Raw genomic sequence first — 26,787 nt, forward strand, 5'->3', positions numbered from 1 at the left:
GACTTGGAATGTCTTGTCATATTTAATACGAAAACTATCTCGGGTTTGTACGAGTCTTCCTTCTAATGCCGGGTCAAGGGACCCCGCGGGAGTGGAAATAGAGACATTTAGCAATTACATGAATCAATATCACACCAAAGTGCTGCAGAGTGTTGATGAGGTTTCATTCAGCTGATTTTCAGGAAAGTGGACCACATCACTTGAAAAGTCGAAGCAGTACAAATGCTAGGGGACAAATATCACTGCTTGATTTCAACGCCTCAGAAGAAGAAAGGGAAACTGAAATAACCTTTGAATGCCTATCAAGCAACCAAACAACAGTTCCCTCACATCTATGCTTCAGCACAGCACAGCACAATTTCTCTATGAACAGTCCGGCCCATAGCTTCAGCGGTCGGCTAAATAACGGTGTCAAACATGATCTGAGGTTTCATTTCTGACACCTGTGTAATACCTACAAGACCTTTGAAACCAAAGGCATAATAACTTCAGTCAGCTTAAATGTCAAGTGGAGAAATGTTCACTATAGTCCCAATATTGGGGCCATGGCAAGTTGTTTCTCTATCAACCTCGATGACACTAACTCTAAATGCACCAAAAAATACAATTCATCCCACTCCCCCATAATCCAGCAAATCAAACACAACAAAACACACAAAAAAAATAAATAAATAGAAAAACATGAGTAGTCCTCAAACCAATAACATGCTCCTCACGTTGATAACGCAGCCTATTCAGTCATTAGAAACAGAACTCATTAAAGCTGGGCGCCATTGCCTAATACATCCTGAATGACATCTGACAAGATACGCTCATCAAAAGCACCCTCCAGGTGGTGATACTAACTGGTGTGAAACCTGGCTGTGGGCGCCTCATCAGAACGCATTCACCTGAGACCAGCAACAGCAGCTGTTGATGAGGTGCTTGTGTTTTGCTGGCAGACACTGTTATTGAGACATTCTGTTCTGTTCATACACCAGCTAGCGGTCCCCTGAGAGTATACAGAGAAGAGAGGGAGGCGGGCGGGCAGCCTGCAGTAGTGGAGGTGGAAGCAGAAACCAGACCCCAGCGCATGACACAGTACTTTGGCTACGACACGACAAGCTGCCGTTGACAGGATGGTGAGGGGATATACTATTCCACATCAACTTCAGCCCCTTTTACACAACCATATGCTGTACGTGACATTTTGAATTGGAAGGAAGGTGAGACGCACAACAACAAGGGGAACAAGCACCATTAGCCACCCACAGATTGTGCTTAGACACACACATACATACACACACACACACATATACAGAGACAATTGGATGCTCACCCACGCTGGCGCATGAAGAGACCAGCTTGCCACAAAAAAAAACACTTACATTATCGCTTGCTGGTTGATTCACTGCTCCTCAGGCCTACATTGTTATTAGAGTGCAGCCCTTTGACAAATACATCATTTGACGGAGAGAAATTACTTTCCCATCCTCCCCCAGCTAGCCCCTGTCTGTACCAACGTCATTTCAGCCGACGGCCAATGCAGCCACTCCAAGCAGTGAGATCGGAGAGCCCAGAGGAGGGGACAAGCGTGGGGCCGGCCCCGGCCAGGTGAGGGTATGGCGGGGACGGAGACAGTTAGTACGCAGAGACGAAGGTAAGAAACCAGCAAAGAGGGCGTGGCAGGGCTCACCATTCTCAGACCAGATCCCGCATTCCTCAGGGCTGGAGTACAGCACCAGCTCCCCTCCTTCCCCGTCCAGTGACACGAGCAGACCTTCCTCCCCGAGCGATGACGACCAGTTCATCAACAACAGAAAAAAAAAAAGAAAACGAACCAGGAGGACCAGAAGCTCTCTTTCCTCCCTCTCTCTATCTCTCGCCACAGGTCTCAGTGCTGCTCGCTTGATTCAGTCGCAGTAAGTGATACGGACCCAGGCAGATATGGCAGTGACGGGTGGAGCAAAAGGAGGAGGAGAATGAGGGCGAGAGAGAGAGAGGAGAGAGAGAGAGCGAGGGAAGAGAGGGACGGGGGGGGGGTAGTTGGGAAAAGGAAGGCAGCACGTGTGGCAGCAGTCACTGTGTCACTGGGGCCAGAGAGGGACAAGGAGGTGACGGCTCCGATGGCAGCTGATGTGCCCGAGAATAACAGCTGACCGGAATCCTCCAAAACAAAGAGAAAGACAGAGAGAGAGAGAGAGAGAGAGAGAGAGAGAGAGAGAGAGAGAGAGAGAGAAAAAAACAACACTGAAAACCTTTTCTAGGCTGGGAGGAGTGGGCGTGAGCAGCTCATTCGTTTCCGTGACTGCGTTAGTGTTAGCGCTGTGTTAGCGCTTAGCATGTTACGTATAGATGTGAGAGGTGCGCTTGCTCTGAGAACAAGAGCCCATATCTCCTCCAACAGATGAATGGCGCAGTGCTGCTGTTGTCATGGCAACCACCGAGCAGCAGGAGGGAGGAGAGTGAGTTCTGAGGGTGGAAAAAAATGGTATTAAGTATAAAGGACGGAGAGGGAGGGTCTTATTAAAGGGACACTGATTTTCTGTTCAAGGGTAAAGCTTTGGGGACCTGTATGCGAACTCAAGTTAAAAAAAGGATGAAGAGGAGGAGGAGAAAGATGTTCTGACAGAAACAGGGGTTTTCCATAGGAAACTGCAGCCTTTGCTTCCTGTGCTCTTGTCATCGTTTTACCCTTGAAACTGCATTTGTATGGATACAGCCATGTTTTATGGCTAGTTTAGAGGTCCAAGCCCCTGAGCCTGAAACCCTTTTGGGTTCTGACGGGGTTTCCGTTATTTCAGGGGTTAAAGGGCTAAAATGCTATTGTTAATGTTTTTATTGCTACTTTTCTCCAGTAACTCTTATTTCCCACAAGATGCCACCTCCACCTCTGTTTAACGGAATGAAACCAGCAAGTCTTAAAGGAAAAGTTGAATATTTTGTACATCTCCATCAACCAAATCGTTCTGATCCTGAAATCTTGTGAAATCTTTACTTCTTTAACTTTCCTAGCTGTAAAATTTGCAACTGGACTGTAATGTCCACCATAATGAATTTTCAGATGTGCAGAAAAACTATTTACTTTAAGGCTATTAAAAATTGTTCGCCTGTATTGACAACCTCATACATAGCATTTCTAGAGTAAGATAAAACAAGTACACATGACTATAACTCCATTGCATTGACAACTTTTGCAATCACCCAAAACACTAGCAAACGTTTTCCACGGTGGTTGCAAAACAATGTACAGTAAAGATTTTCTTTTGTTGAAACATGCAATACAGTACTTCAAATTCTTGGAGTTTAGTTGGGATTGTTGCATGTGAGATTGGCCAATCACAAAATTAGATTAAAAAAAAAAAGTCTTCGCAAAGCCAAACATCTGCACAGTCATAGCTGTCGAAATCTCTTTGACTGGACGTCCACCATCGCTGTAGAAGTTGCTCTAGAAGTTTAAAAAACAACAACTGATGTTCATGCAATGTCATTCGGCTATGGATACCAGACAGCCTTGAATTCTGAATATTAAATTAGAAGTCGGAAACCCATTATCACCACTTGCAGCTGGGTGACGTCGCCTTTCTTTTGTCTCAGCTAGTCTTTTATAGGGTGTCTACCTTCACTGCTTTGCCTTTCTTTCTCTTTACCTTGCTGAACCTGTGCCATTTCTAATGAATAGAACATTGTCAGCACCTTTTCTTGTCCCCAAATGCAAAAAGAGGCAACCTCATAATTATCATTATAACTGTTTAATTACAGAATATGGAAATATTTCTGGAAAGAAAAATCATGTGATCACTTCTGATTATAGCCATTAGGGAAAGTTTCTTTGTTAAAGAGAGTATGTTAGGTGCCTGAGTAGCGTAGCGGTCTATTCTGTTGCCTACCAACACGGGGATCTCTGGTTCGAATCCTCATGTTACCTCCGGCTTGGTCGGGCGTCCCTACAGACACCATTGGCCGTGTCTGTGGGTAGGAAGGCGGATGTGGGTATGTGTCCTGGTTGCTGCACTAGCGCCTCCTCTGTTCGGTCGGGGCGCCTATTCAGGGCGGAGGGGGAACTGGGGGGAATAGCGTGATCCTCCCACATGTTACGTCCTCCCGGTGAAACGCCTCTCTTTCAGGTGAAAAGAAGCGGCTGGCAACTCCATGTGTATCGGAGGAGACATGTGGTAGTCTGCAGCCCTCCCCGGATCAGCAGAGGGGGTGGAGCAGCGACCGGGACAGCTTGGAAAAGTGGGGTAATTGGCCGAATACAATTGGGGAGAAAAAGGGGGGGGGGTGTAAAAAAAAAAGACGATATGTTGGAAGCGAACATGACTACAGATTTGTCTGTCAAACTCATTATCAAGCACCTTCAAAAATGAGAGATAGGAAACAGAGATAGATAGATAGTTTTGTGAGCACTGTTGCAATTCTTTTGCCGATTAATTTTATACTCTGGCCTTCTTCTGTATGTCGCACAACACGCAACCTCTTCTGAATCTCTTGAAATGTATTTTTAGTTTACCAACTGAGTTTAGCATATTACACTATTAACAGTGCTTATTCCCTAAGGATTTTTTTTCTTTTTATACATTTTCTAATCCTAACCCCCTTTTATAACACACACACACACACACACACACACACACACACACACACACCCTCCCTCATCACCTAGACATGCAGTCCCACCTGCTCTCATGGTTGCAGCCATACTACTATCATGACACTGGTGAAATGCATACATGTATGTGCGTGTGCCAATTCCTAATTACACTTGTTCTACTACGGCGCATTGGGTGCAATTATCTGCTACTCTAGTATATATAAATGGACTGCTGCACAAAGCTATTGCAGCCCATCTGCAGTTGGCATGTACTTCATCTATGGAACAATATTCCCTCAAGTAAGTTCACAGGATATTTTCCTGCACATACCTACTGAACTAACTTTTACACTAAGGAGTCATTCTGAAGCACAAATGCTTCTTCTCAAAGCTATATCTTTTACTGTCTAAACATGCAAACTGACTGAAACGTGACACAACTTCCTCTCTGTCTGAGAAGCAGTCTGTTTCTCTTGTAGAGAAATTATTGCTAAACCTCCTTTTTGTTTCACCTGTGACAGGAGAGCTGAAAATGTCACATTTCCATTCAGTGGAACAAATGATTGTGTGAGTCCACGGTGATTGGGGGAGGTTGAGGTGGGAACTGAGGACGATAATTGAGGAACGATTTTCCCCAGGTGCAAGGCTGGATGAGGAGGCATGGGGAGAGGAGGATGGAGAAGTTCCAAATGTCAGGGTTTCAGAAATTCAATGAAGATTAAGGAGTTTATAACACAGGCCTGGTAAGGAGGTGTCATTGCACTGCACCTTAGGACCTCTCACAGAAACAGCAGGGAAATCTGCCTTTATCAGTTTTGTGACATGCTGGACTATACACGCCGACTCTCCACTCCACTACTGTACATATTCTTTACCAATATTTTAACGAAGCAGAATAATACAGCATAGTATATTGACACTTACTCACTCATTACCCTATTACTCTATAAGCACCAGACAGACAATGGATTTTAGATACACTCATATATTACTGCGATAATTGCGGAGAAAGTGGGAGAAAAATGAGGGGGAATAATTAAATTGGGCCTTTTCTCGGATTTTAAGGCCAAATGCAATTTTCAAGCTCTTACACGGCAATCTCCGGGGAGGCAGTAATTGTATTGATTTCTACCATTAATTAGAGAAAGGCGGTGTAATCCGAGGGGAAGATGTTGAAATGATGTCTTTAAATGTTGAGGAGTTGCGGAGGACTAATCAATCAGCTGAGTCGACATCTCAGTGGCGAGCCAGATGGTTCGGTGAGGTGTTTACAAAAACGAAAAACAAGTAGGCAATCAGTGATTAAAGCTCATAACAGTTGGCTGGAGAAATATCCCTAGCAATTATTTTCTCTCATAGCATGAGACAACAGCTGACTAAAAATAAACAACAGGGATGCAGAACGGTGGAGAGGGCTGCGAAACAAGAGCGGAGCTGGCCGAATGTGACCTAATGGAAGGCAGCGGTGCTTTTAAAACTGGTGGCTCCCCTGTTACGAAGCAGGAGAGAGAGAAGATGCATCGAGTCTCTTCCTCTGGGAATCTGCCATCTTAGCTTCGCAAAAAATATTGACCAATTGTCATCTGTCCAAATGAATAATTACCGTGAATAAATCAGGGGCTTCTAATTCTGGATAAATCACCCATATTCATCACATTCAGAATGGCAGAGACTGCGTTGGAGGGCGTCCGGGTAGCGTAGCATTCCATTCCGTTGCCTACCAACACGGGGCTCACCGGTTCGAATCCCAGTGTTACCTCCAGCTTGGTCAGGTGTCCCTACAGACACAATTGGCTGTGTCTGTGGCTGGATGTGGGTATGTGTCCTGGTCGCTGCATTAGCTCCTCCTCTGACTGCTCGGGGTGCCTGTTTGGGGGGTAGGAGGAACTCGGGGGAATAGCGTGATCCCCCCACGTGCTACGTCCTCCTGGTGAAACTCCTCACTGTCAGGTGAAAAGAAGCGGCTGATGACTCCACATGTATCGGAGGAGGCATGCGGTAGTCTGCAGCCCTCCCCGGATTGGCAGAGGGGGTGGGAGCAGCGACCGGGATGGCTTAGAAAATAAGGTAATTGGCTAAGTACAATTGGGGAAAGGGGGGGGGACCCCCCCCAAAAAATGGTGGAGACTGCAACTTTTACGACGTGCTGCATTTCATCCTATTCATTATTCAGAAATTTCACTGAAATTCCCGAAGGACTGACTTGGGGACCGCCATGAGAAAGGAAGAGTGGTATTTGTCTGCCACGGTGGAATGGCCTCGGAGAGCAGTGACCCTCTGCAAGACTCCTGCCCGCTTCTTCAATCCTTTTCACAGGTCACCCCCCCCCCACACACACACACACACAGGGAGCCTTCATGCAAGCAGCGGGGATTAAATCAGAAACTCATTGATTCTCTAAAAAGGTCAGTGCTTTCATAGTGCTTTCGTTCCATCAGAGCCATAGGGGTGAATAAGCCAACCCCTCCAAGATCCCCCACCCAGTTCCCCAAGGCCAATCACTGTCGACACAGGAGGGCCATGAAGGGTTGTGGTTGGTGGAGGCCACCAAGGGGGATCAAAGTGTTGCAGCCTTTTTACCCACCGCTGTACCCCTGTTCACTTCTGCTCCCATTCTCTCTCCTCCCATCTCCTCTACTACCCTCCTCTCATCTCCTCTCCTGTTTTCTTCCCTTCTCCACTCCTTTCCACCCGCTGCCGAGATCTCTTGCAAGGGGGAGGGGCTCTGGCCTCAGACGCCAGTGGCTGTGCACGTACACGTGCACGCACACACACACTCTTGGCACTGTCAAGCTTCATAAGGAGTGGTGCTGGGTTGAATTAATTAAAGAGTGAGAGAGGCTGGGGTGCTTGAGACCAAGCCCAATCTGGCACTAAGCACCACTACAGGGCAGACATGGACCCTTGAAGACATAGAGGACAGAGGGCACATTACAACCTGAAGGCAAAGTGGTAAAGTGGCTTTAGCTCTAGTTTAGTCATGGTGAAGTACACAAAGTCATGTTACCTGGAGAAAGACTGAGATCAGTGTGCAAACAAGCCAAATCCCCTTTTGCCGTTAGTAGGGCAAACTCCCATTATGCTATTTTTGATGGGGGGGGGGGGGGTGAACAAAAGGATATGGTTTACATTTCAGTGACTCCATCATTGTAAGAGACTACAATGAGGTACAAAAGGAGTGTGTGAGTGTGACATAATCCTGGATGGATTTTCACGGCGTAGGTCTAATCCTACACAAAATCTTACCTCTCCCTGTCAGTAAGCAGTAATGCAGCAAGAGCACAATGCAGGAGGACATTTAAAGTAATGAGACTCTCCAATTCCCAGGTTACCATCTAAAAATATGATGCAGCGCTCAGTACTAGCAGCACCTCACTGGCATAAAATTAACAAGGCAAAAGGCTTTGCATGATGATACTGCAAAGAGTTTTCATCCAATACCCAACTCCAAGATGAGACTTGCATAAATGAGACAGCATCGGGGCACCATTAATCGAGTTATTCTTAAACAAGGATCTTCTCCTCTATGACAGCCATCGCGATAAAAGCGCCTGCACAGGCACACAAGCTCACACACACAATGCAGTCTGAAACACTTTGAATTGCATAGATAAAAATGTCAGCACTAAATTAGGCTACATCTGTCACAAGACATGAAGAAAAAGGAGAAGAAGAAGAAATTATTAGGAATGAAAAGAACAAAGATGGCTCCACACGGAAGCCTGTCAGCAGACAGTAGAGGAAGTGTGATTTGGCTTGCTATGAAATCTAATTTTCCAACCCTGCTCCCCCAAAACAGCCTCTGCTGGATCTTGTCACCCACACAAAGACAACAGCAGCAGTGTGGCACTCCCGGTTCAAATAAGGGAAAATTAGTTTTTGTGTGCTTTCCCTTTAAAATCCACAGTTTGGATGGGGGCACACAGGGGAGAGCATAAATCATTCCGTGTGATGTAAAAATCATGGGCCCCACAGCATATCAGGCATTTTAATGGTCTGAGGAATCTGGGAGGCTGGTGCACCCTAGTGGTGACTGTGGAAATCAAGCTTTCAGAAACCCTCCACCCCTACTCAACTTCCACATATAGGCTGCACTGCTATTGGGTATAGCTGCTCACTCCGTTTCTCTTAATATTTTATTTCCAGTTTTGAAATCTCATATAGGCAAAACCTCAGATATCAAAACCACCGACTCCCCGGCTACAGTTAACCCTAAACAGCAAAAGAGCCGTGTGCAGGCCCATACATACGATCTGGTTATTGGGGAGACAAGAGGGAGGGAATTTTCTACATTCTTTGAGTTTCGGAGAAGGCTGTGGTGGGAAATGATGGGTGTTTGGAGACACAGAGACACGCAGCAGGACAAAGCAGACCACAGCTCGCAGTCCCTCAGCCATTCCTGACACAGGGGCCTGTCAATTAGGTAAACCTTAAGTGATAAACAGAACTGGAAATTGCAGTGGTAGTGTCAAAAGGCTGGGGGAGCTTGCTCTGTACGTCTATCTGGAGAAAGTGCATGAGTAATAAGTGATTATTGCTTATTAGTAAACCAGCAGGAGAGCAGTCATTCTGCTCCTCCTTGAACTTTGTCTCTTTTTAATTTCCTATTAATGCATACAATCTTTTAATAAGGTGCAGACTTTTCCACAGGGGCTGTGCCAAGAGTGGTTCAGTAAAGTGATGAATTAAGAAATAACATCGAGTCAAAAAGCCTACGGTGAAGGACAGCTGTTGATGAGGATGCGTGCACACTATGGGATTTGGACCAGATTTACTCTAAATAGAGATATCTTAACTAGCAGATTTAACTTTGGTAATTTTCTAGATGCCGCCTTTTTTCTCTCAGGTGTACCACATAAATTCAGAAAGTGAGATGGAAATCCTGCATCATAGTTTTCCTCTGGGGGATATTTAAAGACAAGGATTTTAAAAACATGGGTAGGAGTACAACCCTGGCGCTCCACTAGTTAGATTAATCTTGTAGCGTGCCTCCATTCAGCACAGGGTTGCTGCCTGCATTACACTATGTACCTGTGAGCTTCTTGACGGGCTGCAGCCGGACGCTTATGGTTTGGTGGGTGAGCAGTGGGGAGGAAGGCAGTGAGCGTGACACGCCCTCCATGATGCGGATGTGCTGCATGCCCTCAGTCATGGAGAGCAGGGGCACAGCGTAGTCTCCCTCAAAGGCACAGTCACTGTCTATGCTGCCACCTAAAGGATGGGAGGAGAAATAATATGCTATGAGACAACAGATGGGGCACAGGGCCCCCCGACCTGTTCCAATTTCAAAGCTGGAACACGAGTAAGAAAATCCGACGAGCCTCTTCAGATGTGCAAAACCAGTAAATAATAGCCCTTTGGACATCTCGCTCTATAGAAATACTTTGTTTTTGGTTTGGACCCCCCCCCCTTTTCCTCCCCAATTGTACCACGTCCTATTACCCCACTCTTCCGAGCCTTCCTGGTCACTGCTCCACTCCCTCTGCCAAGCCAGTGAGGGCTGCAGACTACCACATGCTTCCACTGATACATGTGGCGTCACCAGCCGCCTCTTGTCACCTGACAGTGTGGCGTTTTACCAGGGGGATGTAGCGCGTGGGAGATCATGCTATTCCCCCCAGTTCCCCCTCCCCCCCAAACAGGTGCTGCGACCAACCAGGACACATACCCACATCCGGCTTCCCACCTGTAGACACGGCCAATTGTGTCTATAGGGATGCCTGCCCAAGCCGGAGGTAATACGGGGATTTGAACCGGTGATCCCCGTGTTGGTAGGCAACGGAATAGACTGCTACACTACCCGGACGCCGGTTTGGAGCTTTTAAGTGGGAACCATCAATGTGGTGAAGCGAGTGAGGTCTTCTTTGGTGGTAGATCTTAGTAATGGTGAATAACAGATACAGCATATGGGACTGCTATAGGTAATTTAAGAATACTTCAACCTGGAGTTGGACTGATGCATTTATACCGAGATAACTCTGCTGTAAATGCACCACTAGTATTGACTGTGATATGTTTGGCCTGACCTGGTCCAGGCCTACAGGCAACACATGCGACTTACATTTACTGTACGGGAAGCCTCCCTGCCCCTCTATAAGTCTCTTGACACCACAATAGACCACAAACCAGAAAATGTAGTCTTTGATAAGAGCTGTCACTATCCACCAAAATAATGTGCTGTAAAAAAAAAAAGGCACACTCATGGCCATCAAAGAGCATTTTGTGGTGAGGAAAAGCCTCAAACAATGAACAGTAATTCAAGATGGAGCAAAACAACCACTCACCCTCCATCTCTCCCTCCCTTGCTTGCTTCAGAAACCACAAATCCTGCCCTTTTCTAGCTTTCTCTCTTTTTAAAAAAAAAAAGTTCACACAAACACATTCCCCAGTGAACTAATTCTAGCCAGCTTTCTGTGGAAACAGGATCCATTTCATCTATACAATGAATCAGCTCTGGCTCAGACTAGCCATTACCCTGCAGACAGAGCCGTAAAACCAACTGGTCATCGTGAGGCTCTCCCGTCAGATAGCAGCCACCACACTGGAGACAAGAAACCATTAACAGACACTGTTTTTCCCGACAACTGCCGCTGGAAGGCTGCTTGACAGATGTGATAGGGAACAAAGAGGGACACACACAAGGAAACACACACATACACATATTCACTATTATGTGTAAGCCTGTGCAGTGTGCACACAAACAAATATGCAAAGATGTGTGTGGTTTTTATCCACAGTGGAGTAAGTCCATTTATTCAGTTGGAAATACTGTAGAAGCAGCAAAAACAAAAGCAGCAGCCAAGTGACATCTCCCATTGAAATTACATTCTCTTATGCATAGCTGGGTGTGAACAACGAGGGAATATGGAATACAGTTTCCAATTAAAGTGCACCAAATTTGGTAAAAGTTGTTAAAGGCACAGTTCAGCTAATAAAGGAGAACATCTTCTATGTTAAATATGCAAATGTCATCATATCTTTTTTGGGGGGGGATTTTCCCCCCCTTTTTTTCCCCAATTTTATCTGGCCAATTACCCCACTCTTCGGCGCCATCTCAGTCGCTGCTCCACCCCCTCTGCTGATCCGGGGAGGGCTGCAGACTACCACATGCCTCCTCCGATAAATGTGGAGTTGCCAGCCGCTTCTTTTCATCTGACAGTGAAGAGTTTCAGGGGGATGTAGCACGTGGGAGGATCACACTATTCCCCACAATTACTCCTACCCCCTGAAACAGGCGCCCCAACCGACCAGAGGAGGCACTAGGGCAGCGACCAGGACACATAACCACATCCGGCTTCCCACCCGCAGACATGGCCAATTGTTTCTGTAGGGACGCCCGACCAAGCTGGAGGTAACATGTGGATTCAAACCGGAGATCCCTATGTTGGTAGGCAATGGAATAGACTGCCATGCCACCCAGATGCCCAAATGTCATCATATCTCACAGCAGGTTCCAATCAATGATTTTCTTGATTAAAAAGAAACCAGTGGTCACTCCCTGGTGACGTTTAAAATAATTACTGTGGTACAAAAAAAATGCACATAGGTATAAAAATTTTTTTGCAAGCTATGACTAGACTCCTCTCCCTCACAAGCTGTGCATGAAAAGTCGATAAATTTTCACTTGAGTCAAAGGGTTGGCTTTAGGGCCGGGATGGCAGAGCGAGGACAGAGAACACAGACAGAGGCCAGCCTTCATGGGTGACTGGCTGAGCTGCAGAAAAAGTCACAGAACCAAAGCCTGGAGGGAGAAACGATGGCGTTGCATGTTAAATTGGTGGTTAGAGACAGCAGACGGGCATTTTCAAGAACGTTTAACAGCCACTTCATAGCCTCAAAATAAACACACACAAACACACACCCACTCGTTGAGACATGCAGATCAAAACATACACAAGGTGAAAGAGAAGGGACCCGTGAAATTATAATTGCCCCAAACATCTCTGCCAAGTGCTGACATTTGTACCGTTGGCAAAATATCTGCCATTGTTCTTTCCTTAGTGCATTCACGCTAGATATTCTGAAGGAGCTCTGGGGAAGTCTCTAGAAGGATTTACTGACAAAATTACAGGAACATAAAATTCATACTGTTCCCTCCCTGCAAATACGACTTCATTTCCAGGAGTCATAAACTTTTCTGCAATAAAGTCAAATAAAATACAACTCATACAAGGCCATTGAGGAATACTGCAGTGAAACATAAAAGCAGAGGAAAAGGACTCAGGGAAATGATCGCTAAATAAGACACATTATGAGAAATAGAAAAGAGAAAAGTAGGATAGAAGAAAGACAAATGGGAGATAAGTGTGAGGGGCTTGTTATTAAATATCAAAGATATGGGGTATAATCTTTTAAATTGCATCCTGGAAAGGTCTGGAAAGCTTGTATAACCTTTTAACGACGCTTTGCTCCATGTCCACTTACCTACACAAATTCGTCTGAGATATACCGTAGTTCCCACACTATAAATCGCTGGGTTTTTGTTTGTTTGCTTTTTTACTCATCTGGCTGGTCCTGCGATTTATATTCCAGACGAATACACTGCACTTCAGCTAAGCCCACTTGATGAAACTGTTTAATCTTGTGGCTCAGTTGAAGATACTGTGCCACCCATAGAAATTGAGTGAGAGTAACGGACATTGAACTGTTGGCCGCGGTCATTTGAGTAGTTCAGAAGAAAATTGCGATTTTTGTTCGTTGTAATGGTACCAACACACATCAGTGGGGCCATAAATATACTTCTCCACTGCTCGTTTGGTCGTTACTGCAAAACATCACTTCAGTGAGGCCGCGACTTGGGGGGAAAAAAAGTCCGCGACTTGCTCGAAGTCGGTTTATACGGAAGTTAGCCTGCTACAACGGTCAGTTCTTTGGAATGACAGTGGTTCAGCTATAATGGCTGCTGCTCTGACCATCCTGCAATGTTGATTTGAATGGGGTCCGTTCTACTCACTCAATTTCTGTGGCACCACCATATAAATGCGACGTGCACCCAAGCGACTTGTACGTTATTTTCCTCGCAATAACACGCTTTTTTTTTTGCTGAGTGTGACTTTCTTGTGAGATTTGTAGTCTGGGAAATATGGTTCCCATGACTCCTCCATTTTAGTGAATACAACTTGCTATGGTGTTTTGAAAGCTTTACAGTAGTGGTCACCAACTGGCGGCCTCTTGTCCAAATCCATACCGCGAAGCCTTTTTGAAATAATGAAAAAGAAAACGATAGGCTTATTCTTTATTTTGTCATTAAAGAGACTTTTAACAGGCACAACGACGCCAGCTCAGTAGAGCCGTCTGGGTCCTACGACTGCAAGTTATTACCATAGGTTACTACGTACGCTATGTTCAGATAGAGAAGCGAGCAGATCACGGCACACAGGCAGATGTAACTTTTAAGGATTGAAAAAAAAGATGGCACTATCAAAAATTAGAAATGCTGACAGTGAAAACCGAGTCTTCCAAGAAGACTGGGCAGAAAAGTAGGCATTTATTGTTCCTGCAAAGAGCCCTATGACGCCGGTGTGCCTCATTTGCTTGGAGTCTGTTGTGGTCGTCAAAAGCGGAACTGTTGGGGTGTCCGGGTAGCGTAGCAGTCTATTCATGTTGCCTACGAACATGGGGATCAGCGATTCGAATCGTGTTACCTCCGGCTTGGTCGGGCGTCCCTACAGACACTGGCCGTGTCTGCGGGTGGCAAGCTGGTTGTAGGTATGTGTCCTGGTCGCTGCACTAGCGCCTCCTCTGGTCAGTCGGGGTGCCTGTTCGGGGGGGAGGGGGAACTGGGGGGATAGTACGATCCTCCCACGTGCTACGTGCCCCTGGCGAAACTCCTGTCAGGTGAAAAGAAGCGGCTGGCGACTCCACATGTATCGGGTCTGCAGCCCTCCCCGGATCGGCAGAGGGGGTGGGGCAGCGACTGGGACGGCTCGGAAGAGTGGGGTAATTGGCCAAGTACAATTGGGGAGAAAAAGGCCAAAAAAGAAAAAAAAGTGGAACTGTTAAACACCATTACGAAGCTAGATACAGACACTTCTAAGAAACTTACCCGTAGTAATCCAAGGTAAGGACGCCGAAAATAAATAAGCTCAAAGCCCAGTATGAGCGACCTACACAGGTCCTCTCTCATTCCCTCACAGCACAACAGTGAGCATACACAGCAGTGAGTGTTCACTGAGAATACAGTAGATTTTAGGACAACACAAAAATCCCTTTGCAGATGGGGAAATAGTAAAGGAATGCATGGATGCTGTATTCCGCCTAAAAGAGCCCTTTATTTGGTTTTCCTTCGAGGATGTTATATTTTTTATGGACTGAAAAGAATGTATTTACCATGCAAATTCAGAGAGATGAAGGGCTTACTGCACTTTGTTTTCCATTCATCATGTTGGTCCAACATAGGCACTGTATTTTTGCCCATTTGAGTTTATGAATGATTTTGTATCTTTACCAAAGCAACCCGGAGGACAGAAGAGATCTGTGTTCAAAATCAGATATATTTTGTTAAGGATTAGTTATGTCATTCCAAAAACTTGTTACTGCAAAACAGAACATTTTATACTTTGTTCAATAAAAAAGGTTAACTAAACTGATTTCTTTAGTCTGGCAAAAATCATGAGCTTGTATTTGTGGGTATCCAATTATTTGGATCTCAGCAGGGGAAGAGGGTTGACTTACTGGACCTCTAGCAATTTTAGTTGAATACCCCTGCTTTATAGCTCAGGGCACACACCCTGTACTTGCCATGTTATGGATTTTGATCCAGCCTTAAGCCAGTTTTGTTGCATGTTCCCTCCCTCAATCTCTCTTCTTCCATCACAACTGTTACTGTTACACCTGTTACATTGTGCCTTCATCATTGAAACCGAGATTGCACAAAAAAAAAAAAATGCTGTTAGGACTGTGGCTTACCTTGGCCGCCGTGGATCAGGTGAGGATCTAGACTGGGCGAGCGGGGGTCTGCGAGGTCCTCACTCCCACCATCTGCAGACGAGGAGCAGAAAGAAAGAGACAGGGAGTGAGTGTGCTTCTGTTGGCGGTATAGGGAAGGGGTGTGGGCCAGCAGGAAGGCCACATCTTCCTCCCCAATCAGCCAGGTGTGAGATCTGAGGACCCCCAATAGGCTGCTCATGCACAGTCCATCCACCCCCTTCCTTCTGCGGCCCAGACGGCCCCTTATGGTGCCGAAGGGGGAACTCATCGCCAAACGCCACCTCCTCCTCTTCCCCATGGCTTGGCTAAGCTGTCAGCGATCTTTCCCCCATCTTATGTTAAAGTATTGCACAGGCCACCGATACAGTGTAAGTCACTCCATTTGCACAGAAATTCCAATATGATAGCAGCGATTGCAGAATAAAACTGATCTCTGTGGCTGAGTGAGCAAGGACTAGCAGTAAGAGCAGTGGGCGTTTGGCTGATAGATCTGCATACGGCTAATGATATGAGGATCAATTACGCCCAGGGGAGCAGGCTGGCTGCATTACCCGCCATGGATAGAGCAAAGGGAAGTGTGTGTGTGTGTGGGGGGGGGGGTCACTGAGCAGTGGAGGAAACCTCTGCAGGGGATTGCTGGATAATCCAGTGCTATTCAAGCGAAGCTAGATCTACTACATCAGGCTACCGGGAGAGCTTAGGGTGATATCATGATTTATACCTCAAATAAATACACCCCACCAGAATTAGGCCATCCACTAATAAAAAAAACCAACAGGTTTCTTGCATGAAAACTAATCTAAGCCAAAAGGATTTTTATTGTGCAGATTAACCCAGAATTGCCTTATCAAGTACAAGGCCAAAACGTTTCTTTTATCGCTAAGGGGTATCTCATTTGGCAAGCCCTACACTGTGTTTCAATCAAATGTCAAGGAGTTGGCAGAGAAAAGCCAAACAAATGCTTGGGTATATCTCTGCCATCAAAAATTCTCATACAAGGATAGGTTGGTGCGTACGTACGGTGCCTGTAGTCCCGCAGCACGCTAGATTGGCTTGCTGGTGGAAAGATCAAGCTTGTCGATGAACGGATATAATAAGCTGGGGGGCATGTTTCTGTGAGAACTGGGCCATTCTGATTGATACTTGGTTGGTTATAGAAAGCAGTCCTCTGCTGATGAGTGTGCCGCAACTCAGCAGCCAATTTCTGGACAACCTGATATGTCAGGACATGTCACCAGTTGACAGTAAATCCTGTAATCTTACAGAACAGAAAAGAAACAATTTGAATTCCTTTCAGCATTTTCCAGGATATATTTTCATTTTTTTTAATGTGTGTGTTTGCAGCTTAGTATTTTTGCAAAAGACTGAATACTGCTACCTACATCATTATCCTGACATCTCTCTCTCTCTCTCTCTCTCTTGCATGTTCAACACCAACAAACCAACTAAAAATAGCATATCACACAGTATACCTGATGAGCCATATCATCATGAAAGCTGCCTAGTAAAATCAATGGTGTGAAAATCAATACGGGCACACTAGATATGTACATGTCTCACCTTGACGGTGTGTTGTGAAAACACACACACACACACACACACACACACACACACACACACACACACACACACACACACACACACAGAAGAAGACATCTGAGTGTGAGGTTTGAATGAGGAAGCTGAATGGTAACATATATTTGCATACCTATTATGCGCAGTTGTCAAACTGTATTAGCACCTTAGATGTTGTTTTAAGCAACATGCTCGTCATGAGATGACAGCTCAGCTGCTAACTCAAAATAATACTATTTCCAAGGTGTTGATAATGTAATGAATGACCGCTGGCTGAAACATTAACTGTGAGCTGTGGTCCTTCTATATATTTTTTTTAACCATGTTGAAGTTTCATGTGGTGCTTGCATGCAGAAATGTGCCTGTATTAATTTGAAAACTTTTTTTTTAAAGACTGTACGATAACTCTTAACAAGGAGCAGGGTCGGTTCGCGAGCATATTGCATGAGCGGGCATTTACGTTTCACGGTGGGGGGTAGGGGGGCTTTTCCTCAACACGCTATTATCATTATTATTACAGTGTTGCATGAAAGAGAAATAGGCTATGAAATAGAAATGCAAATGTACATTGCAACGGCACACAGACACACACACACACACACACACACACTGTACAAACGACAATGTATAGAGTAAATCTATTGCAGCAAATTAGATATTTTCCAGGGCGCCTCCGAAGTCGAATAGTTACAGCGCATACCCCATGGCCACATGGTCGTAACCATCAGCAGTTTGATTCCAGACAGCGACCTTTGTTGCATGTCATATCTCTCTAGCTCTCTCTCCCATTTCCTGCCTACTTCTTCACTGTCACTGTCTAATAAAGGTAAAAAATGCCCAAACAATAATTTTAAAAGGATGTTTTCCATGTGTTTTATCATTGCTGAATGAGATTCCATTCTAACCCGATCTTTTAAAAGACAATTTCCATCTATTCAGTTTTTATCTTCGTGCCCACCCCCCAACAAAACATGAATGCATAGTCCCATTCGTAATGCTGGCACCAATTAGGAGGGAAGTATTCTAAAGGTATCCTCTCAAATCTAAAAAGTAACTAATCTGAATACTGCTGGTTCAAAACATAACATGGCCTGAATACAGATACTTCATTTTGGTATTCTGAAAAGGGAACACCATTACTTGTATTGCAACCCAATCCAGTGTGTGGATCATATACCTAATGGGCCACACAGCACACATGGTGGCAACTATAGTGGGTAAAGAATCTGTAGGCTTAGGTGCAAATGAAAAAAGAAGCTTTCATTCAGATTCAATCACTTTGCAGCAACAAGAGCAACAACCTACAATGAGCCAACTAAATCCAAACAAATTGCACAAGAGTGTGTGCTTTCCATCTCTTCCTTGTAGTCGCTCTCTTTCTGTCTTTCTCTCTCTCGTATTTTTGTTTTTCTTTTCAAGTTTGACAAGTTTGTGGTACTACCCTTTTACTTTGGGGGATAAACTTGTATTTTTCTTTGCAAAATGCTCTGGTGTCAGCAGCAAACACGCTACAATGTCCTGCCAAACAGATCAATGGTCTATTAAGCAGGGAACATGAAAAGGGAGGACCCATCACTGACAAAAGACAGAAACACATTCTTATTTGAACAGCAGAGACAGATAGTGGTCATCATTCACATTCCTATGGACAATCCCTCAAACACTGTCAACAGAAGCTGGAAAACACAAATGAGTACAGCTCAATAAGTCCATCTCAATATCGCTTAATTCCCTGCAATTCAAAATGATGCCCGTGATTGTTGTGGAAGACGATGTTCTCAATCTATGATACATAACTGCCCACATCTTCTTTTTGGCAGCTCTGTGACGTGATAATGGCACTATGCTGTTAGGGTGTCAAATGGGTGAGCCATTCTCACACTGGAACAGGAGGCTCATTACGAAAGAAGTCAGGGTGACATCTGATCGAGAGTTTCCACAGAGGACGACGCACTGACACGACTTCTACGCAAAACTCCAATGCCATTACTGCGCCAAATGACTTCACCTGAACTGATACATGCACATTGGTCAGTGTGACCACTGTTCTTTGAGGATTATTTTCTAGGGATAAGGTTGGTTAGTCTGGCTCACTGACAAGAGATGAGTCAATGTCAGCATAAAACAGTCGTAGCCAGTGACCCTAGGAATCCTTCCTTGACAGGCTAGGTGTCTAATAGCTCCAGAGTCTCCAAAACTCAAACAAATCTGGAGGCGTGTAGGATGAACAGAGCTGTGTCATATTAGTATTTCAAATAAATTCGGTTTTATATTTCTTTTTGGTTTTTGGACCCCCCCCCTTCCCCCCAAATTGCACCCAGCCAATTACCCCACTTTTCCTAGCTGTCCAGGTCACTGCTCCACCCTCTCTGCAGACTACCACATGCCTCTTCCGATACATGTGGAGTCGGCAGCCGCTTCTTTTCACCTGACAGTGAGGAGTTTCGCCAGGGGAGCGTAGCACATGGGAGGATCACGCTATTCCCCCCAGTTCCCCCTCCCCCCCGAACAGGCGCCCAGACCGACCAGAGGAGGCGCTAGTGCAGCAACCAGGACACATACCTACATCAGGCTTCCCACCTGTAGACACGGCCAATTGTGTCTGTAGGGATGCCTGACCAAGCCGGCGGTAACACGGGGATTCGAACAGGTGATCCTCATGTTGATAGGCAATGGAATAGACCACCACGCTATCAGGACGCCCCCAGTTTTATATTCCATAGTAAGTTCTTCATCGATATCGGGAACAAAACTAAAAACAGGGTTGCCCAAAATTCACTAAAGGCACCAATTTCACCCTTCCAGGAATACCCTAGAGCAGTGTTTCTCAACCCAGTCCTCAAGGAACCCCTATCCTGCAGATTTTCATTGTAACCCTGCATAGGTAGCCCTGCTTGTACTTACTCGACCAATCATCTCGCAGCACTTAATTATGCACGGTGTGCAACGTCTGACAAAATTCATTGCTGATTGGTTGAATAACTACAAACAGGTACCTATTCAGGGTTGCAAAGAAACTATGCAGGATAGGGGGTCCTTGAGGACTAGGTTGAGAAACACTGCCCTAGAGGAAATAAAATGAAGAATTTGAAGAGTATTTTCACTAGAAATCCTCCATCCTCCAACTTGATGTGGGCTTATTTAGTGAAAGCACAGTCATTTAGTTAGGTTAAGTTCTTATCTCCCTTGTTTTCTACCTGGCTTCCTCTGTGAGGCCCTTAAGTTGCTGTGTTGCCAGCTTGTCTTCACTCCCCCGTGTCTCACCAGGAGGCCCTTAGGGACCCCTAATTAAACATCCATATCCTTCCTGCTACACACCGAGTTCCCTCGCTATTCACCAAAATAACACACCTTGCAATGGCCACAAATTTCTTTCATGAGACATGTTTCTTGCAATATTTCATCACTTTTTTTTTGGAATGCTCCACAACAGAGTTAACTGTTCCTTTCAACATTGTCCATTTTTTTCTTAAAATGTATGGCAGTTGCTGAGAGAGAATAATAAGAGTGGGGTGCAAATTCACTCCAAAATGAGGAAAATAAGAGACCTTGAAAGCATTTCATCATCCCAGGCTACGTTTGTGCTGCAGTGCTGCACATACCATCCTTACATTATCCAGGAATCCTATTATACACTTCGATTGTTTTTCGGGACAGCCAAAAGTTAAACTATCTCAAATCCCTGTAAATCTTATGCAGAAACAGAGGGATCATGTGCAAGCTATAATGATAAAACATGCTGACGTTTCTCTGCAGACTGCAGCCTACACACAAACATAAAAAAGAAAACCCATACAATACATCATAGCCTTCCGTGAGTAAAGGTAGCAAGGGTAATTTACTTAAGTAGAGGGTGTGTGCATATCTGTATGTGTGAGAAAGGGCAAGAGAGAGACAGGGAGACAAGCAGAGGCACACTACCGAAAGAAAGACTTAGAGCTAGATATAGAATGAATAACTCCATTATCACAAAAGAGCAAACTGTACGCATGATAAAGTGAACGTTGTCTGCTCTGGGCAGACACTAGCCATGTTTCCGTCTATGTCTGGCTGTCTCCCTCTCTCTCTTACTCTCTCTGTCTCTCTCTCGCTCTGTCAATTTGTGTGTCAATTTATAAACTTACTGCTGATGCCACTTGAGAGGATGTTACATTACCACTGCCATGATCTACTGAGGGCACCTGACAACATTTTTGATAGAGATTAAGCAAAATTGACAGTACTGTCATGCATTGTAATGTCTACCTTTACCCTAAAATTATTTGTTTGTCTGGAAGTGTCTTACAATGCACTTGTGACACATGCTGGTGCATTCTACACAAATTAGACCTAACATTTTGCTCCAGATAACACTGTATGGCAAAATGCGGCATGGTGGCCCAGCGGTTAGTGCTGTCGCATCACAGCAAGAAGGTCCTGGGTTCAAAACCCTGGGGTTGTCCAACCTTGGGGTCATCCCAGGTCATCCTCTGTGTGGCACTTTCATGTTCTCCCCGTGTCTGCAGTGGGTTTTCTTCGGGTGCTCCGGTTTTCCCCCACCATCAAAGAAAAAAAAAAGACATACATGTTACGCTTAGTACTCCTGTCAGTACCCCTGACTGAGGCATGGCAAGACAAACTGGAGTTGGTCCCTGGGTGCTGCACGGCGGTTGCCCACTGCTCCTAGCTACACAGCTGGGAAGGGTTAAATACAGAGAGGCATTTCCCCAGGGGGATTAATACAGTATATCAAAATCAAAAAAATGGGAAAAAAAATCAAAACGTATGTGGCACTGCTTTTAATGAGTGGGTTTAGCTATTTCAGCCAAACACATTGCTGGTAGATGCATAAAATCAAGCACACAGCCATGTAATCCCTGTAGGCAAACACTGGCAGTAGAATGGGTCATACTGAAGAGCTCAGTGACTTTCAATGTCGCACTGCCACCTTTATAACAAATCAGTTGGTCAAATGTCCTGCCTGGTCAAATGTCTTCCCTGCTACATCTGCCCCGGTCACCTGAAAGTTTGTTATTGTGAAGTAGAAATGTCTAGGAGTAACAACAGCTCAACCGTGAAGCAGCAGGCCACAGAAGACCACAGAACGGGACTTCCAAGTGCTGAAGCGTGTAAAAATCTTCTGTCCTCAGTTGCAACACTCACTACCTAGTTACAAATTGCCTCTGGAAGCAACGTCACCACAAGAACTGTTTGTTGGGGGCTTCATGAAATGGGTTTCCATGGCCGAGCAGCCAAACAGAAAGCCTTTCACCATGTACAATGCCAAGGGTTGCCTGGATTGGTGTAAAGCACAATGCGATTGGACTCTGGAGCGGTGGAAACGCGTTCTCTGGAGTGATGAACCATGCTTCGCTATCTGGCAGTCTGACGGACCAATCTGGGTTTGGCGGACGCCAGGAGAATGCTACCTTCCTGAATGCATAGTGCCAACTGTAAAGTTTGGTGGTGGAGGAGGAACAATGGTCTGGGGCTGTTTTTCATGGTTTGGTCTAGGCCTCTTAGTTCCAGTGAAGGGAAATCTTAATGCTACAGCATAAAATTATATTCTAGAGAATTGTGTGCTTCTAACTTTGTAGCAAAAGTTTGGGGAAGGTACTTTCCTGTTTCAGCATGACAATGCCCCCATGCACAAAGCGATGTCCATAAAGACATGGTTTGCTGAGTTTGGTGTTGAACAACTTGACTGGCCTACACAGAGCCCTGACCTCAACCCCATCCACCACCTTTGGGATGAATTGGAACATCGACTGTGAGCGGGCCTTCTCCCCAACATCAGTGCCCGATCTCACTAATGCTCTTGTGGCTGAGTGGGAGCGAAACCCTGCAGCCATATTCCAAAATCTAGTGGAAAGCCTCCCCTGAAGAGTGGAGGCTGTTATAGCAGCAAAGGGGGGACCAGCTCCATATTAATGCTTGTGGTTTTTGGTATGAGATATTCAACAAGCACATATAGGTGTGATGTTCAGGTGTTCACATACTTTTGGTCATGTACTGTGTCGTACACATTGTTAGACAGTCGTATAAGCTGAATTTAACCAGATTTAAAACAAAGGGGGTTGTCTCCATTTCTGCAAAACAACACTACATAGCACTGTCATGTAAGCAGACATCTGCTTAGTCATTGGGCTGGGAAGACATTCATTTGCATGAAATACATTCTTTGCAAATGCATACATGCACATGTGTACACCAACACTAAAATGACTGTGTTCATAGAATGTGACACAGACATGGACACGAACTCGCAAGCATAAAAGCACACAAATGCACTAACACACACACACACACACACACACACACACACACACACACACACACACACACAAACACACACACACAGAGCAGCCATTTAAGGAGGCCATTTGGGTGGGGTAGTGAATCCATCTTGATGCTGGACAAATCTAAACAACCCCTACTGCTCAACAAACAAACTCATACCACCTCTCCCACTGATATACGCACACTTGGAAGCAAACAGACACACATAAACGGACATTCACACTCTCTGTCATGGAGCTTGTCAAAGCAAAGTTTACCCTTTGCTTCTGCAGTAAGTCAGGTGTGGTCTATCACAGGAAGTAAATTGAGGGTTCTGACACCATGCCAGCCCAAAACAATAGTAAATCACTATCATGAAACCAACTGCATGCATACACACACACACACACACACACACACACACACACACACACACACACAAACTATGACAGAATCTAGCTTGAAAATCTATGGGTCTTTGCTTGAGAGTTTTGAGTTATGGCGTCCCTGACATTAGATGTCACTCTCAGTTATGGTTTAGGGGTCAGAAAAAGGGACAGATCGAAAGAGAAGAAAAACCCACATCTGTTGAAACTGACATTCTTTGGACTATTCACTTTTGAGATCGGAAGTGCCTTCGTGCCTTAAGCTAATGGCATTTGAGAAAAAATTTGGCATACTGCAAAATACATTACAGAGACTTGACACATCCAACTGAAAGCAGATGGCAAAAATATGGCTGAAAATGTCCTTGATCGCTTCAGTGTTCTCACAGTAAGATTTTTCTCCCGCGTTTGCCTGAAAATATAGCGTTCACGTTTAAACCTGCAGTGCATACGTTTTGTCTCCCCCTTTTGGCAGTGAGAGTAATTACTTCCCTTTGTTCAGCGCTAACCGAGGAAAAGCTACATCAGCGGTTATCTGTGTTTGTCCTCGCCGTCGATCACTTTCTTATTTTGACTTTAATCCTTTCTCTGAACGCAGAGTTTCCATTTTTTTTTCTCTGGAGCATCAGAAACTTTTCTTGGACGCTTCTTAGGTTTTTCTGCGATAGCTTCCAAGCCCAGAAGCTTTCTGGCAAAAAGCCCTGAAGGCTAGCCAATCAGAGGCATGCGAACACTTTCATCGCACAGATTTTCAGCTCTGGCAAAGCAATCATTGCTGATTGATATAAAACGCATTACTACGCATCACTTCCAGTGCACCAGCGCAGGAATGCGGGATGGGAATGTCGCCCCAGACACTAGATTTAAAACCCCAGTATACTGCGAAACACAGAGTGATTTATCTGGCGGTGAAAGACTTAACATTGTGTGAACTCGTTTGGCAAAGGCTTGAATGTCACGGACATTCATTTATATGTAAAAGTCCCGCACTCAAACTTTAAAGAGGACGTATCATGCTTTATGGGTTTTTTCCCTTTCCTATGTAAAATGTCTGCTGAGTTACAAAGCCCAAAGCCCATCCCAAAGGGAATTATTCTCTCCCGACAAAAAAATACTGCCTGAAACACCTCTTTGTAGTCCAGTGTTTTCTTCTATTATCTACGTCATTGTGTAACATTTTCATATTCCCTGCCTAGCAGCTAGTTTCGCACGCCCTCAAACAAAGTTAGTTATAGCGGTGGTGGGCGACTCAAACAAAGTTAGGTTGAGTGGAGGCGGGAAGAGTTTGGTTAGTGCATATCGCAATGTCGAGGAGACGCCGTTTTCTTTGTTGCGAAGGCATAGTCCCATTGTATATACTTCTAAAGTAAGAAAAAAATTAAGAATCGGTGGTTAAAATCCCCTTTTACCACTATTCCTTAGCAGTACAATCCCAACCTATTATGTGTCCCCGTCATTTTACTAAGACTGCTTCCTGAACTGGGCACAGTACAACGCTGGATGTTCAACACGGTTGTTCATGAAAGACCGGGCTGTTCCCTTTGTTGGGCCAATCTGTAGATTCGGGATCACAACCTGTAAGTACGTTTTATTAGTTGTGGATTTGTTGTGTTTAAAACAAATAAGGTAGCTACTATCAAGTGTTCAAATGCAGCACTGTTGGTTGTGGCTAAATTAACCTCAAGCTGTACACCCGGTGCGAAAGCTAACTAACGGTATAGTAACGTAGACACGTTAGCCCTTGGCTAACGGATCGGACCTTTTAGTCGAGCGGTTAGCGATGCCTCCCGCGGTGCGGGAGGTTCGCGTCCCGGCTGCGGCAGTTCCTGTGGTTGCCCCCCGAATTCGCTACAGTATAGTATTCAAAGGGTTTTGCTAATCAGCTGTTCCCTTTCACAATACTGCCACCAGAAAGGTCGGCTAGACCCACCCAAGCAAAAGATGACTAACTAAGATGTACAACGTGCCTTTTACTTGGAGCTCTGAACATGGGGGCCGTTTACTATATCCAACAGTGTTGTTGGTCTCGAGTTAGACAGCGGAGGCTTTATTTATGCAATACAAGGATATTGTGTGGTGTGTGTACATGTGTTTACATTAGGGTTGGGTACCGAACTCGATACTTGTAAGGGTACCGACCGAATTACGTCGGTAGTACCGAGAAACTATTAATGTTAGATCATTCCATTCCATTATCCCAACCGCTTATCCTACTCTTGGGGTCATGGGGATAATGGAGCCTAACCCAGCAGTCATTGGGCAGAAGGCGGGGAGACACCCTGGACAGGCTGCCAGACCATCACAGGGCCTACACACACAGTCTCTGTATTTTCTTTTAAATGCATTAGGTAAATTCAGGTGAATTTTAGCCCTACTAGGCCAGATAATGAGTTTCTGCAGGGCTGAGGCTATTCCTGGTAACCAGGAATGATAAATTTTAGACACCATAGTCGTTGTCAAATCATAGTGATCGGTAATGTCCTTGTTTAGTAAGCCAAGTCTCAGTTTCCTGAAAACTATGACCACGTGGTCCTCAAATGAGGAACTTCTTTATGTCTGTTACTTGGCATAAAGATCGTGTTATCATGTTAGATCAATCAGTGCCAAATTTCAGTAACCTGAGAGCAGGTTGTGTTGTGAATCAATTAATTCATTAATACTGATAAGATTCCTTATGAGCCTTTCGAACTATCCCTCCTAGTTTACCGCTTGTTGCAAGGGCACTTCTGTGTGAGAGAGTGAGAAAGAATGAGCGAGACTACTTTACCCCTCCCCTAAACTTACAGCTTGTTCAAGTCCAACACAGTCAGGGCAATGGCAAACAATGAACATTGGGGGGCTTAAAGAGACAGAAGACACCTGAAACTAAATCAGCTCATTTCAGGCTGAGTGAGCACAAGATGCTGCACACATAGCCTGTCAGCCTGTACATCTGTAAATGGGTGCTTTTTGATCATAAAAATATTTAAATGTTTGAAAATAGGCCACTTTAATACAAAGAATAAACAGGGAAATAGCATGATTTGGCCCCTTCACACAAGAGGTCCACCTCTTCCTGTGGGCAAA

At 45.0% G+C, this 26,787-nt stretch overlaps 1 protein-coding gene across 1 annotated transcript in view; it reads right to left on the reverse strand.

Annotated features, from left to right (window-relative positions):
• The window catches only part of tanc2b (tetratricopeptide repeat, ankyrin repeat and coiled-coil containing 2b), a 179,095-nt gene that overhangs the window by 72,640 nt on the left and 79,668 nt on the right, over positions 1-26,787 (reverse strand). Inside the window, exons 4-5 of the mRNA XM_056297127.1 lie at positions 15,482-15,553; positions 9,605-9,784 (exon numbers count right to left, since the gene is read on the reverse strand). Of these exons, the coding sequence (XP_056153102.1) occupies positions 9,605-9,784; positions 15,482-15,553 (252 nt within the window). The remainder of the gene's footprint in view (positions 1-9,604; positions 9,785-15,481; positions 15,554-26,787) is intronic.

The sequence above is a fragment of the Lampris incognitus genome, chromosome 17, assembly GCF_029633865.1.
Source record: "Lampris incognitus isolate fLamInc1 chromosome 17, fLamInc1.hap2, whole genome shotgun sequence".
NCBI lineage: Eukaryota > Metazoa > Chordata > Actinopteri > Lampriformes > Lampridae > Lampris > Lampris incognitus.